The sequence below is a fragment of the Pan troglodytes genome, chromosome 9, assembly GCF_028858775.2.
Source record: "Pan troglodytes isolate AG18354 chromosome 9, NHGRI_mPanTro3-v2.0_pri, whole genome shotgun sequence".
NCBI classification, from domain to species: Eukaryota; Metazoa; Chordata; class Mammalia; order Primates; family Hominidae; genus Pan; species Pan troglodytes.
Genome location: NC_072407.2, coordinates 85,008,440 through 85,024,296, shown reverse-complemented (window position 1 = coordinate 85,024,296; position 15,857 = coordinate 85,008,440). Strand labels below are relative to the sequence as shown.

At 40.3% G+C, this 15,857-nt stretch overlaps 1 protein-coding gene across 8 annotated transcripts in view; it reads left to right on the top strand.

The window, feature by feature from the left end:
- Window positions 1–15,857, top strand: part of RAB30 (RAB30, member RAS oncogene family) — a 93,030-nt gene extending 77,173 nt beyond the window's left edge. For 6 of the 8 annotated variants that reach the window (XM_001175176.6, XM_054661582.2, XM_016921723.4 and 3 more), the window contains 3 exons: window positions 994–1,077; window positions 7,336–7,519; window positions 12,706–15,857. In XM_001175176.6, the coding sequence (XP_001175176.1) occupies window positions 994–1,077; window positions 7,336–7,519; window positions 12,706–12,956 (519 nt within the window). In that variant the 3' untranslated portion in view covers window positions 12,957–15,857. The remainder of the gene's footprint in view (window positions 1–993; window positions 1,078–7,335; window positions 7,520–12,705) is intronic. The other 2 variants (XM_016921725.4, XM_063783318.1) reach the window with 1 other exon arrangement.

Here is a 15,857-nt window from a genome sequence, read left to right as displayed (position 1 = left end):
GTTCTTTCTTGACAGAATTTCTTGCTACTCCCAACTCCCTCCCTAAGCGTATAGGAAACATTATGTAATAGTAAATTGCATAAATTATACTTGTACCTTTGTTAAAATCTCATCTTTCTGGTTAAGTTTCCAGTTTGAAGTAAAGCATTTTGTTTATTTGTCTTAAAATGGCTTACATTAGCCTCAAACTCATTGAATTTAAGGCCCAGAGAGGGTGAGTGGTTTGTTTGAGGTTACACAGAGATCCTAAGGCTGCTGCCTCCTGGTTTAGTGCTGTTTCTACCCTACTGTCTCCTTGATGACTTAATTTTCTTAGATTATCTTCCCAGTGTCTTTGGCTTTGATCCCATGTAATTACACATGCATGGTACATTGTACTGAGGAAAACAGTGATCACCCTGGGGCAAAGGAAAATTCAGAAGCTTCAGGAGATCCAAAAAGACAGATCCCAAAACTGTCTTATTCCCGCTTCTCATGCTGAGTTCTTATTTGTTTTTTCATATTGTTGCCCATTCCCGTGGCTGTCCATGCTCAAGACTGATAACTAGTTTTAAGTATCCTTGATTTTATCTTTTAGAAAGAACCTATCCATTTTGCCCTGACCCTTCCAATTCTGATCTCATCCCTGTAGTCGCATGCCCTTCAATCTTATCTTCGTGTCTGATTTTTCTTTTTCATTCTTAAAATCAGGTTCCCCTGCCCTTTCTCAATTTTCTCCTTCACCTGTCTTTATCTCCTTTTCTCTGTCCTCCTGTCTCTTTCCTCTTCTTTCAGCATTTCTCTCTCCCACTGTCTCCCTCCTTTCTCTTTCCCTCAAGACATACATACAGAGTTGCACAGGGCTCCCTTGAGAGTAACCAGAGTTCTCTTTTCTACCAGTCAACTCAGCTGAAGGAAGGACCCCGGTGATGGGTGTTGCTGGGGGAGAGGAGAAATAATTTCATTTAATGGAAATATTTGCTTAGCTGTTCTTTTCTATTATTTCTTCTTCAGGGTCTTTTCCCCCCAGGTCAAGGAGCCACAATTGGAGTTGATTTTATGATTAAGACAGTGGAGATTAATGGTGAAAAAGTAAAGGTAAGGTGCTAAATATTCACTAAGGTTGTCAGGTGCTATGTGAGAGGTTAGGGGAAGTAGTGCTTTCATAACCATTTATTAAATCTCCTAATTGAAACCCACATTGAAACAATGCACTCAGCCATAATGGCTTATTTCCAGAGTTCTTCTAGTCTTTTTTATGGGGGAAGGAAGGAATTTTGGATGATGTGTTTACAGATTAGAAGACAGAAAATGGCTAAGGCAAGTTTGTCCTGTCTCCTGTCATGTCACAAGTGACATAAAGATAAGGAAGAAATTTCTTTTTGGATCTCTTGAGCTGGGCCAATAAGCAGGTGCTACCTCCTCTAAACAGCAGCCCCATGAAAGAGCCTCCCGTTTCTACATTTCATTATGAATCACTTATTTAAATTATCCTGTCTCCTATCATATCCTTGTCTCTAAAAAGGAAAGACACTAAATGAGGTGTATGGGAAAGGATACATGCTCTCTAGCCCCTGCTTCCTGCCCCTCCAGCCTTTGTGGCTTCTGGATGGTTTGGTACTTGGAAGAAGTATGGTGTGTCCAGGAACAGGACAAAGGAGAGAATGTTTATTGAGTACCTACAATCTGTCAGTGCCTCTGCTGGGTGCTTTTACATATGTTATATTTAGTTTAGTCCTTACTGTAAACCTGTGGGGTAAGTGGTATTATCCTCGTTTTACTGGCTTCAGAGAGGTTAAATAACTTACTTATCCATGGCTACACATAGATAAGTATAGGAAGGGGGACAGGCAGGATTTGAACCCATTTCACCAACCAGTACACCCCACTGCCTTTCTGGGGTCTCCTCTGCCATGAAAGAAGAAGGGAAGAAAGGCACACTAGGCCTATCACCTGGAGCAAGGAAAGGAGGAAGGTGATGGAAAGAAATGTGAAGGGAGACTAAATCACCTGGAAGGAGGATAAATATACTGATGTTTGGCACTGTGCTCTACCTGCCGTCAGAGTTACTGAAGTTCCACAGTTGGCTCTTCAGAGCTGGGTTTTATGGAAAGAAGTGATAGCCAAGGCCGGGTACAGTGGCTCACGCCTATAATCCCAATACTTTGGGAGGCCAGGAGTTGAAGACATAGCGAGACTCCATGTCTTCAAAAGATAAAAAATTGTCTGGTCATGGTGGCATGCGCCTGTAGTCCCAGCTACTCGGGAAGCTGAGTGAGAGCATTGTTGGAGCCTGGGAAGTTGAGTCTGCAGTGAGCCATGATTGTGCCATTGCACTCCAGCCTGGGTGACAGAACGAGACCGTGTGTGTGTGTGTGTGTGTGTGTGTGTGTGTGTGTGTTGGTGACAGAGAGAGAGAAAGAGAGAGAGAAGGCTGGGGGAGGGATGGAAAGAAGGAAGGAAAGGAAGGATAGCCCAGCTATCAGCAGCACAATGAAAACTGGCATTTTAGAGTTCTACCTTGATTCCCAACCTAAGCATCCTATGTTTGGGTCCATTTATTTGCATGCTTCTCCCATACGTACATGCTCTCCTTCCTTTGAGTGCCTTCGGAAGAGCAGAGAAGCTCCATAATGCTCTTCAGCATTTTCTAGATACTTGCCATCACAGAGAAGTGTTTAGGAGGAGGTCCTTGAATGGGGGCCAGAAGCTCTCTCAGTGTCTCTTCCAGCCCTGACTCCTTAAAATAGCTCATACTGCAGAGACATCCACACCAAATACAGCAGTGAATGGGGAGCTGGAGCACTGGAAGATAAAAGCAGGGTATGAAATCCACATAAATGCTAACTAAAAAGTGAACAAAAATAATGTGGGGGGTGGGAAGAAGGAGCTAGGCTGTGGGGACAGGAAAGAGAGACAGGAGTGTGCTCAGGAGGCATTGATGGGAGGAGCCTTTTGTAGCTTTCTGTTGTCCTAGTGGAGGGGAGGTAGTTACCCAAGGAGTTGGGTAAAGATAACTACTATTTCATGCATTTTACTTCCAGATATTTGGGTTTTCCATTCATATATATATGAGTTCATTTATTTGATTTAGTGCCTACTACCTTCCAGGCACTGGCCATAAATAAGGGTGAATAAGGAATGGTCCCTGCTGTTAAAGAACAGGATTATTTTTCTTTCCTGAATTCCCAGGCATAAATATTCCATTTATTCTACTTTCTGCAAACCTTATTTTACAAAGTGCTTATTACACTGCAAAAATTGATATTTTTATAACATCTGACTCCACCATAAGGCCACAGGCTCCCCAAGAGCAAGGTTTGTGTCTTACTCATATTTGTATTCACAGCACACTTTCTGTCCCCAGTGCTTCTTCAGGCTTCTAGAACTTTATCTATAAAAAGTGACAGTTGGCTTATCTCCCAAATCCAGTCCAAATCAACTTGCCTGTGATTCTTTCAAGCCCAATATATAAAATAAAGATACAGGGTGGCCCTCTTCAACCACATGAATTTAAGGGCCTCATTAACATGTAGGCATATGAGGAACAACTTCTTTAATCCTTTCTTAGAAGAGGGCAGAACTGCATAGTTGTCTTATTGTCATCTTTTTTTTTTTTTTTTTTTGAGAAAGGGTCTTGCTCTGTTGCCTAGGCTGGAGTGCAGTGGTGCAATCACAGCTCACTGCAGCCTCGACCTCCTAGGCTCAAGTGATCCTCTCACCTCAGCCTCCCAAGTAGCTGGGACTACAGGTGTGTGCCACCATGCCCAGCTATTCATTTTTATTTTTATTTTTTGTAGAGATGGGGTCTCACTATGTTGCCATGTTGATCACTCCTGGGCTGAAGTAATCCTTCTGCCTCAGCCTCCCAAAGTGCTGGGATTACAGGCATGAGATATCACATCCAGCCTGTCATCTTTCTTCTTTAACATTTACCGAGTATCTTTTCTCAGTGATGTTAAAGTGTCTTTTTGCTAGTAGTTTGCGGGCTTTCCCAGAGCCTCATAAAGTCAGTGGATAAGAGAATCCACCAGTGATTCGTATGGCATCACCCGCTTGGTGAGTGGCAGGACCACTCTCCTGACACCCTCATCAGTGTCCTCTACAAGTATCATTCTTTCCAGGATGGCTCCCAGGATTGAAGGCAGGGAATCCAAGGTATTAGATTCTTGTAGCTATTAAGGCCAAGTAAGCGCCAAATCAGTAAAAACAAAATTAATGAAGAGGCCCTTCTCTTAAAAGGGTCTGCATTATGAAGGTGACCTCTGGTAGAAAATATAATTAAAACATATATAGACCACTGAACTGTATGCTTAAAAGTGGTTAAAATGATAAATTTTATGTATGTTTTAGCAGAATAAAAAAATGGAAAAAAACACAGAACTTTCTCATATATATTTTAGTCTATTATAAATTAATGAGTAATAAGCAAAACTCTAAGCCAAATTTAAACCATTTTAGCCTTAGGAGATTAATCATAATAGAAATAGAAGATTTGCTGTATCTCTTTCCAATCAGATCTATGTTGATAGATAGGAGAGTCATGAAAGTATTTATATGTATTTGTTTCTTCAACCATCTGTCCATCCATTCATTCCTCCATCCTGTGTTGTAGTAAACGTTTTGTGCCAAGCACTGTGGTGGTAAAGCATCCCTGCCCCTTAGGAACTTACTATCATCTAGCTCCATCTGTGAAATCTTCTTTAATACCCTACTAATCTGTTAAGTAGAATTGACCATTTCCTCCCTTGTGTTTCCACAATCCTTTGTTCATTTAGTTAGCCATCATTCAGATGTTTCTACCACGTGCTGTGTGCTGTGTTAGGAAGGTACAGGGGGTGTAAGGTCAAATAAAAGACAGCCTTTGCTCTCAAAGAACTCAGTAGTATAGTAGTAAACCAATGATTGCAGTACATTATTATGACGGTGAGGCAATGGAGTTTAAGTAGTGGTGCAGAGAAGAGAGTAGACAAACAATGTAGCCACATGCTGAAGGTGAGAGTGGTTAGAAAGCCCGTGGCTGCAGTATTGAAAACATATTGACAGGCATGAGACTAACAGCAGGAGACGCTCTCTTCCTTTTTAATAGAACATCTTGTATTCTGCTATAGTTAATTAACTGTGTGTGTCCTTTCTATAGACTGTGAGCTGTTTGAAATCAGCGTTGATTTTATTCATCTTTATATCCTCCCCGTGTTTTATTCATCTTTATATACTCCATGTGCCTAGCACAGTACCTTGCATATATTAATGTCCTATAGATGCCGAAAGGCACAAATGAATTGTAGAGAATGGTGAAACCAAGTTGAGTGACAAAGGCAGTAGAATATGAATATCCTCAATAATCAACTGTCAGCTAGAAACAGGCAGCCCCCTATGAGAAGGTAACATATCTTGGCATGCTCATACAATCGCTGTTCTAGAAAATATTTCAGTGACTTTAATCCTCGAAGCTGTTCTCAAGATGTGGGAACACACTGATTTCTGATACTGAACAGTACCTAAATCGCAATCACAAGTGTTTTAGGGGCTCAGTGCAGCTTTAAAACAATAGCCCATTATTCTAAGACACATCCTGGCAGAGGGGAACCGTGTCCCTAGGTTTGAGGCAGAGAAGAGAAATAGCCTTTGTCCCAGCAAAAACCGTAACATCTGTACAGTGGCCTTTAGCATACACAGGCTTTCATGTGTATCATCGAAGAGCAGCTGCAACTGCAGATCAAAGGAGAGCCTTTGTGTGCTGCTGATTCATGGCAGGGACTACGGGTCACTCAGCAGTCTCTTTAGCTAAGCTAGTATGAGCAGAGGGTGACACCAATGGATTCATCCTCTTTGGATACAGATGCACATTTTAGTTAGTCTTTGGTGGCAACAGCAGCATGGGAGCATGGAATGAGTCCTCAACTGGAAATAGAAGGCCTGGATGCCATGTCCTAGCTTTGTGAATAACCAGTTAGTTAAGGGACAGTTTCCATTAATACGGGGAGATGTACACTTGCCTACCTCACTGGATTGTTGTAAAGATTAAATGAGACCACCAATAAATATTTGAGCACCTCCTATTTGCCAAGTGCTCTATTTGCTCTAAATGGACCCTGACGTCTCCCTCATGAAGCTTTCAGTTTAGTGGGAAAGATGGCTATTAAACAAATTATTACAAATAAATGATTCAGGCATGTCAGGTGCCATGAGGGAGAATGACAGGATGTATCGCAAGAGAGACTGTGTGGGGTGGGGGAGTGGGGAACCTAGCCTAATCTGAAGGTTCTGGAAAGCCTTCCTGAGGAAGCAATCTTATGTCCCTGGACATGAATACACCTGTGACCTGTGAAATTCGTGCAATTAGAAGGAAAGATTATTGTTTTTGTTGATGTTCTTATTTCTCAAGGCCTTGTGTTTTGTTCTACACTTAGCAGCCACTCTGGAGAATAATTCGTTTTCAGTAGTTGTCTACTCTGTGCAGGGAAATTGACAAGTATTGTCTTCTTCTTTGTTATTAGAATTATTAGTTATTAGGACTTAGAACTGGTAGATAACTGCAGAAAAAGTGAACCTTCAGCAGGTTGTGTGTTATTAACCACTTTTTATAAAGATATAATCAAAGCCCAAAGAGATTAAGTGACTTGGCCAAGGTCATAGAACTTAAGAGACCTGAAGGAAAATTATATTGTTGTCTTCCATGGCATGATTCCTGTTTTCTTTAACAAAGATAATACCTTAATACATCCATTTGAATTTTGAACTGGAAAAGTGGTGAGGTTGGCTCTCCCTCCAGTTGCTGATTAAATGCCAACAGTCACAGCTTGCCCTGTATCATGCCTTTTGTAATATGGCATTGTGATTAAGAACGTGGACTCTGGGACCACAATGTTTGGTTGAATTGGTTCTGGGACATATTGGCTATGAGATGCTGAACAAGTTAATTAATCTTACTGTGCCTCAGTTTATTCATGCAAGAAATGGGTATTATGATAGTATCTACCTCATAGGGTTATTGTGAGGAATAAGTGAGTTGCCACAGGTAAAATGCTTAGAATAGAGCTTGGCACATAATAAATGCTTGACGAATTTCCTATATGTATTTTTTTAAGAATGAAAAGGAAACTCTTAACAAAGAAAAAACAAAACAAAACAAAATAAGCCCCTCTCCCTAACCAGAAACACACCCAACAAATTTTTTTTTTTAATTTTCAGTGCTTTTTTTTTTTTTTTTTTTTTTTTAGGGCAGAAAATAACCATGAAATTGTTTGGGTAAAGGTGTTCCCATTTTCAAACCAAAGCAAGGCAAAGCTTTTTTTTTCTTTTTTTCTCCAACCTGATCCTTCTCCATCTGATTCTTATCTTATGCCTTTATAGCTACAGATCTGGGACACAGCAGGTCAAGAGAGATTTCGGTCCATTACCCAGAGTTACTACCGAAGCGCCAATGCCTTGATCCTCACCTATGACATTACCTGTGAGGAATCCTTCCGTTGCCTTCCTGAGTGGCTGCGGGAGATAGAACAATATGCCAGCAACAAGGTCATCACTGTGTTAGTGGGTAAGTAAGGGCTAACGAGGAGGGAAATTGATTTGTGGGCATTAGAGGATTTATAATCACATAAAGCTTATACATTGGTGCCTTCCAAGAATATAGTCTTTAGCTAATAATTCATGCAGTCAACCTTCAGTTCTTCTGCAATTGAAGAGAAAATGAAATAGGTCCTATCCCATGGTGACGGTTTAGAAAAATAAAGTAGAAAACATTTTCTATCAATGTAGGCGCTAGGGAAGAAGTTGGATGGCCATGAAAGTTATGTGAGCTGCTAAAAATTTAAAAAGTCTAATTACAAGATGAAAGAAATGGCTGTTCTAGAAGAAAAATGTATCTTTTAAGTTGATAAGGAATTCATTATTGAAGCAATTGTTTATTGCCTAAAAGGTGGATTTTGGTAATTTTTTTTCCCTTCCTAACATTTAGGCTGATTTGAGAAATTCTATGTTTCAGAAAGAATCTGCTAAGGGCAACGCTGTAGTTTGTTTCATCTTGTAGGAGAATAAAACCTCTATTTAGTATGGGGGGAAAGCACAAAACAACCCTTGATTTTCTATCATGACTGATATATGCATTGAAATGGACCAGGTCATTAAAAACTTCTCTGTTTGTAGTGGAAAAGTGTTAGTAACCATTTGATCATTAACATATTTTCTTCCTAGAAAGGAACGTTCCTATATAGTCTAGCAATACCTGAATTAGGGAAATTTGAGTAGAGATCCTTAGAAGCATTGTTAAGTTACAAATTATGGTTAATAATAAGCTCAGTAAACACTTTAGAATAGTGTTATAATTGGTATATATGTGCCAGGAATGATACGAGGAACTTTATGTGTCATGATCCCTGATTTACAGATCCCTGATTTACAGCCCTGAAACCACGGCTCAAAGAGGTGAAGTTCTTTTCCCAAGGTCACATAGCATGTAAGATCAACTCCAAGCCCTGTAGTTGTCCAGCGGTAATATGTTACGTTGTAACAAATTGCTGGACTTTTCCTTCAGGCTGCTGGATGAAGCATCTGTGTTTCTATGAGCTAGTGCTCCCTGTAAAACCCTTTTGGACAATGTTGAACCTTTGCCATAAAGCATTTGAGAGGTCTGCATTTGTACCTTCTGTTTTACAGAAAGCCTTTGGGAACTTGAGTCAAAGCATTACTACTTGGGATTTTATCTAAGGAAGGTAAATGAAGATTTGAGGGGAGACAGTTCAATATGAAAGAGGAATTGGCTTAAAAAACAATTTTACTATGGAAAATTTCAGACATAAACAAGAGTAGACAAACAGTATAGTGAATCCCCTTCTACACATCTCCCAGCTTTCACAGTTACCAACTCATGACCAATCTTATTTTCTCTTCCCTAGCAATGCTGTCCACCTTCTCCCTCAGATTATGTTGAAGCAAATCTCAGAGGTTGTATTAATTCATGTTTCAATATCTGTGTATATCTCTAATAGATTTTTAAAAAGAAAACCTAACCTCAGTGGCATTTTTACACCTAAAATATGTTAACAATTCCTTAGTATCCTTAAAAACTTAGACAGTGTTCAAATTTCCCTGATCGACTCATGATTTTTTTTCGTTTGTTTGTTCAAATTAAGATCCAAGTAAGTTCCAGAAGCCGGGCATGGTGGCTCACACCTGTAATCTCAGTGTTCTGGGAAGCTGAGGCAGGAGGATTGCTTGAGCCCAGCAGTTCTGACCAGCCTGGGCAATGTAGCGAGATTAGCCAGGCATGATGGCATCTACCTGTGGTCCCACCTACTCAGGAAGCTGAAGTAGGAGGATCACCTGAGCCCAGAAGTTGAAGGCTGCAGGGAGCTATGATCACACCACTGCATTCAGCCTGGGTGACAGAGCCAGACTCTTGTCAAAAAAAAAAAAAAAAAAAAAAAAAGCCAAGTAAGGTCCATATGTTGTAATTGACAGCTACGTCTTTTCATCCTTTTTTATGAAGTTTCCACTCTCATTTTTTTTCTCTCTTAGAATTTTTTGCTAATGCATTTGTTTGACCTATAGGCTTTACAAGTCTAAATTTTGTTTTATCGCCCCTAAGGTATCATTTGATATCACCTCCATCACCTATATTTCTTGCAGATTTATAGATAAGTCTAGAGGCCTGATGAGAGTCAGGATTTTTTTGGTTTTCTTTTTAGACAAAACACTACATATATCATACTCTGAGGGGTAGTTCTCATAGAACAGGCAGGAAGAATGCTTGATTCTTTTTTGTTCACCACTTTTCAAGGTAATAAGCTGGTTCTCCAGTATCTTCTAAAAGTTAACTATTGACATCTGTTTATATTTGTAATATTATTATAAATTTATAGATTTAAATACATTTGATGGGCTGGGCATGGTGGCTCATGCCTGTAATCCCAACACTTTGGGAGGCTGAGGCGGGTGGATCACTTGAGGTCGGGAGTTTGAGACCAGCCTGGGCAACATGGTGAAACCCCATCTCTACTAAAATATACAAAAAATTAGCCAAGCATGCCTGTAATCCCAGCGGGAGGCCAAGGCAGGAGAATCTCTTGAACCTGGGAGACACAGGATACAGTGAGCCGAGATTGCACCACTGCACTCCAGCCTGGGCAACAGAGCAAGACTCTGTCTCAAAAACTAACTAAATAAGTAAATTTGATGTATTTCAGTCCCTTGCAATTATTATTATTGATGCTCCCATTGTTCCGACTTTGCCAGTGGGAGCTTCTTCAAATGGGCTCCTGAGTCCTTTTGACATGACCCCAGGAATGTTGGATAATTTTTTTGCTTTCTGGTATGACAAGTGTTCCAGCCACAACTTGTGCATTTCCTGCCCCAGACCTGGAATTAGCCATTTCTTAAAGAAGTGCTTTCTTTTCAATGGGAAGTCGTATTTAGAGGCCACAACCTAGGTGTTAGGAGCCCTCCTGATGGGCCATTGTTTTTAGGCCTTTCAGTGGACAGAGCTTGTGTGTATGTGTGCATGTGTATGGTGGATTCTGTAGTATCCTCAAGAGAGTTTTCCTATTAGGTTCTGCTAGCGTTCCGACTCACAAGACTACCGTAGACCACGCGTGGCATCGTGTTCACTTAGAAGGACACAGGACAGGAAATACAGCTTGACAGCAGATCAGCATCCGGCAACCCTCTTCAGTGGAAGTAATCCCAGTAGCAGTCCACGTAATTTTCCAGGACCTCCTACCCAGTCCGCAACCGCCAGACGATTCTAGTATGAGGGAACAAGGCTCATGTCAAAAAAATGGAGGATCTGCCTTGGCCTAGCAGCCTCAATACCCCATAGGAGACTAAATCTATTATAACAACTCCACAATCATAACTTCCAGGGTCTCTTCAAATGAAGTCACCACATTCAGGGAAGCTCAAAGTTATGGCTTTCCATTAGGTATTTATAATTCTTAGATAGAATTCCCAGGCCAGAAGTCATTTATCAATCAGGGGTCATTTTTACCATAAGCGGTGTTGCCAGATAATACAATTGACACACCTTTGTCAGGTTTCCTGGAGAATTTGAGGTAGGTGGAAAACTTTTTAAAGATAAAATACATCATGAATTATTCATACTGATACTTCTATTTATAATTCAGGACTGCAGAAATTTTACTTAACCACATTAATTTTATATTTATATTTCCTTTTTCCTATGCCAAAAGTCCCAGTTCCCAATGGTACCAGCATAATTACTCATTTGCTTTATCCCATAATACACAGATAGCAACCTCAGAATAATAATACCAACAGTACCACCAAAAAGATGATTACTGAAACAGTTCAAGATTGTTTCCTTCAATTCTTTTTGTCCTTAGGCTATATACCACTGGGGTTGCACTGTTAAATTACTGTATCTTAAGCACCTTGAAATAGTTACTCTGTTGGCCCGGCTCGGTGGCTCAGTTGCGTGTAATCCCAGCACTTCTGGAGGCCGAGGCAGGTGGATCGCTTAAGCTCACAAGTTCAAGACCAGCCTGGACGTGGCGAAACTCTGTCTCTGCAAAAAATTAAAAAAAAAAAATTCGCTGGGCATGGTAGTGCCTGCCTGTAGTCCCAGCTACTTGGGAGGCTGAGGTGGGAGAAGATGGCTTGAGCCCAGGAGGTGGAGTTGCAGCAAGTCAGGATCGCGCCACTGCCCTCCAGCCTGGGCAATAGAGCCAGACCTTGTCTCAGTTAAAAGAAAAAAAGGGTTACGGTCTGTGTGGTTATTCCACACATGATGAACATGTTCATTTGTTTAATTTTGCTCTCAGTTTTTAGGGATTGCTTTTTAATTTTGAAATTAATTGTATAATTATATAAAGCATTTTTAAGTTCCTAAAGTAAAATCTACAAAACAAAGTATATTCAGAGAGGTCTGGTTTCTATTCCTTTCACCTCAACCCTGTTCCTTTCATAGGTAACCATTTTCTTTTAAATTAAGATTTTGGTCTATTCTTCTATTAAAAAAATAAATAAAATGTGTGTATAATATATGTATTCATATCCTTCCCCTTTTCTTGGATAGACAGTTGCATATTGTATATGCTTTTTTTTTCTGCTTCGCTTTTTTTTTGGTTAACAGTATATCCCAGTGTTTCCATTACATGGCAGTATATAGAAATACTCCTAATTGATTTTTATAGCAGCAAATACTCCATTGGGTGGATGTGCCATACTTTATTCAGTCAGTGCCCTACCGATGGACATTTGGGTTGTCTCCAGTTCTTGCCATTATGAATGGCACTCATTTTTTATTTATTTATTTATTTTTGAGACAGAATCTCACTCTGTCACCCAAGCTAGAGTGCAGTGGCATGATCTCGACTCACTGCAACCTCTGCCTCTGGGGTTCAAGCGATTCTTCTGCCTCAGCCTCCCAAGTAGCTGGGACTACAGGCGCGTGCCACCACACCCGGCTAATTTTTGTATTTTTAGTAGAGACGGGGTTTCACCATATTGGCCAGGCTAGTCTCGAACTCCTGACCTGGTGATCCACCCGCCTTGGCCTCCTAAAGTGCTGGGATTACAGGTGTGAGCCACTGTGCCCAGCTGGCACTCATATTTTAAAGTAAACATTTCAGTAATCACAGTCACATTTGTTTTGTTTTACTCGCCCATCTGTCTGGCTTGACTTCAGATCTGGAGTTGAATTTTGATGCTTCTCAGCCTGCAAAAAGTCAAATGCTGATTCTTTATTTGATTTTACTACTGTTATAGGCAACAAGATTGACCTGGCTGAAAGGAGAGAGGTTTCCCAGCAGCGAGCTGAAGAATTCTCAGAAGCTCAGGACATGTATTATCTGGAGACCTCAGCCAAGGAATCTGATAATGTGGAGAAACTCTTCCTTGACTTAGCATGCCGACTCATCAGTGAAGCCAGACAGAACACACTTGTGAACAATGTATCCTCACCCTTACCTGGAGAAGGGAAAAGCATCAGCTATTTGACTTGTTGTAATTTCAACTAAAGGCTGAGGCACGAGAAGAAAAGGAATCAGCAACTGCCCTGATGGGCCATGAGATGCTGGGGAGATCTGGCGATGACTGTGGCTCCCGCTCTCTGACCTTCTGACTCCTGTGGGCTCCTGAGCTTACAAAGCATGGCAGGCCAAGGGCCTCGACCACAGGCCAGCATTAGCAGAACATATAATGGTTTCACCCTTTTCCAGTCTGGAGTTGGAGCAAGGAGAAAATTGCACTAGGCACTCCATGATCTGCAGAGCATGTTGCTTTTGTTTTTTTAAAAAGCAAGTAAAAGCGCATTCCTAAACAGAGTCCAGGGGGAAATGTACTGTAGGAATCCCTCCTGCACATCAGTGGGTGCATGTGGGAGCTGTTCTTTAGGGCTTCGGTGGTAATCATCTGGGGGCCCTGGTTTTCTTGTCTACCAGATAAACCAAAACTGGGAAGGCCAAGTACAGTCTCTGTGGTGCGTATTGACGACCCCATGGAGATTTTGAAAAGTGTTATTTCTCTTGTCCACAGGCACTTTCAAGAACTTTGGGATGTAAAAATGAAATGAAACCTTTACCCATGACCAACAGTAACAATCATTGTTTTAATAATATATACAAGCTCCATAACTCCTTTTGGTGCTAATGATTCCGCTATTTCACAGACCAAACGTTTTAGTACATTAATGTCCTTAAATGTGTTATATAGAAATAAAAAAATGGGGGAAGTCCATGAATCAGCACTCTTTCTCAAAGTCTCATTACTACCTTTTTAAAGGTGGATTTTTGGGAAAAGAGAATACTTTTCCTTTTATGTTCCCCTCTGAATCTCTACCACTTTCTTCTCTTGTCTCTCCAGCCCTTTATGTAAATGAAAACGTTTGCAAAATGAAAAAAATAAACAAATGGTTGATGACATTCTAATATAAAAACTTAGCTCTAACACATTTTGAGTAGTATGAGGAAACAGACCAGATATGACCAAAATACTGTGGATTAATGGACTGTAGTGCAGGGCTCCTAGCAGAGCACAGTCCTTGATAGTAGGTCACATCTTTTACTTCCTGGTACTCTCCATCTTGGACAGACCAAGGCTTAGGATTTTGTAGATTTTTTAGTATGATAAGTGAGAATAGCAACAGATGAAAAGTCTCACGACCCATTTTTATATCTTCGATGATAACCTTAGAAAAATTCTGCTCCTGGAAGCAGATTGAACGGTCATTTATCCCCTCCTTCTTGTAATAATGTTACCTTCAGACGCTTAACCATACGTTCTTTCTTTTTTCTTTCTCTTTTCCTCTCTATTTTTCTGGTCTCTCCTTTTCTTCTTCCCTCCCTCCCTCCCTCCTTCCCTCCCATCCTTATATGCATGTGTTACTGCAAATCTCCAATTCAAATGGAGGTGTATATGCCTTTACTTAGCCAATTTAAAAACAGGACTCAAAATGGGAGATGTGCTGCTGAATATGTGTTTCTTTTTCTTCAGTGCCATACTTTGATAGCTTCCAATTTGTTCACTGATATAAATGCAAATTGGGAAAATAATTAAACCTGTATGCTGTTGATGCTGTCAGATGTTTCTGTAGCTTGCTGCTTAGCATAACTGAGGGATGAGTAATGGAATAAGGATATGATGTGTAATTCCACTGTTGCTGTAGATGGTGACAATCTCAGTTCTGATATGTTGATGTTTGAAAGCTATTTAATTGTAAAGAAATGAGTCATGTAGAGACATGATGTGGATAAAGCATTTCTGGCATTTCTCTAGCAGGTTCTAGATTGACCAGTGTCTTGCACATGAGATTATGCATATTTTTTAAGGGGCTGATACTTTTGGTTGGCCTCACTGTGTTTTTCCTGATCCTGTGGGAAAGAGAAAGGCATCCCAGAAGTTTGACTTGTTTTTCTTTTAGAATCTGTCTCTGCAGGAAAGAAAAGTCATTTTAATAAAAACCAAAATAATTTATAATAATTGTTGCCTTTCCCTCCCCATCCTCTCCACTAAGCCAGCAACTAAATGTATTCAGAAAACAAGTTAATCAAGGAGGGCAGAAGAATTTTTTTTTAACTGTAAGGAAATGTTCCTAAGTTTAGATTTATTACCTGTCATTTAGGGCAAAAATCCAGTGTCCCCAGCACATGATGACCCAACTTTGTCTCACAGTTGCAAGTGTGTTGAAAATAAAGTTGCTTTGTGAACTTAGAGGAAATGGCTGTGTTAGATTGGACTGATTTAGTTGCAAAATAATACCTTTTAGGGTCACACTTGTATTATTCCCTAGGGTTTAGCCTTCTCTATATACCCTTGGCCAGACTCAGAAGGGGATTAAAAAGCTCTGGTCTTGGCCTCTATCTTCCTTGTTGCTCCTCCCAGCCTTTCCATAACTTACCCATCCACAGCCCATTAGCAGGAACACATGAGAATGTGGGACTTTGTTTCTTTTTTTCTTAGTTGTATGAATTCCAGATTAGGCCTTATGGATACTTGTCTACTAATATATCTGAAGTTTGAAAACAATCCCTGACAATATTGTAGGTGCAATAAATATTAGTCAAATAAACATTTAAGTGCCAAGGTGGGGTGTTGGTGGTCGGGGGAGCTTTTTTTGATTAAACAGAAATTCCTTCAAGTAGAACTTGAGAAAGGACACTAAATACAGTCATCTTAACCCAGGCCAGGACCTAAATTTATTGGTTTGCCTAACAGTCTTATTGTCATGGCAATATTTGCTAAGATGAGCCTTCTTTAGATAAAAATGAACTCTCATTTAGTGGTGGATGAAAAAAGAGAAATTGCTTTATCATATAGTTTAATTTGTCTCGGTCTACTAAGACCACCAGGGTTGATGTATTCCTCCATTTTTGGTGTGATCTTTTTCTTCATTCAATAAAGTTATTAAATATATGGCAAAA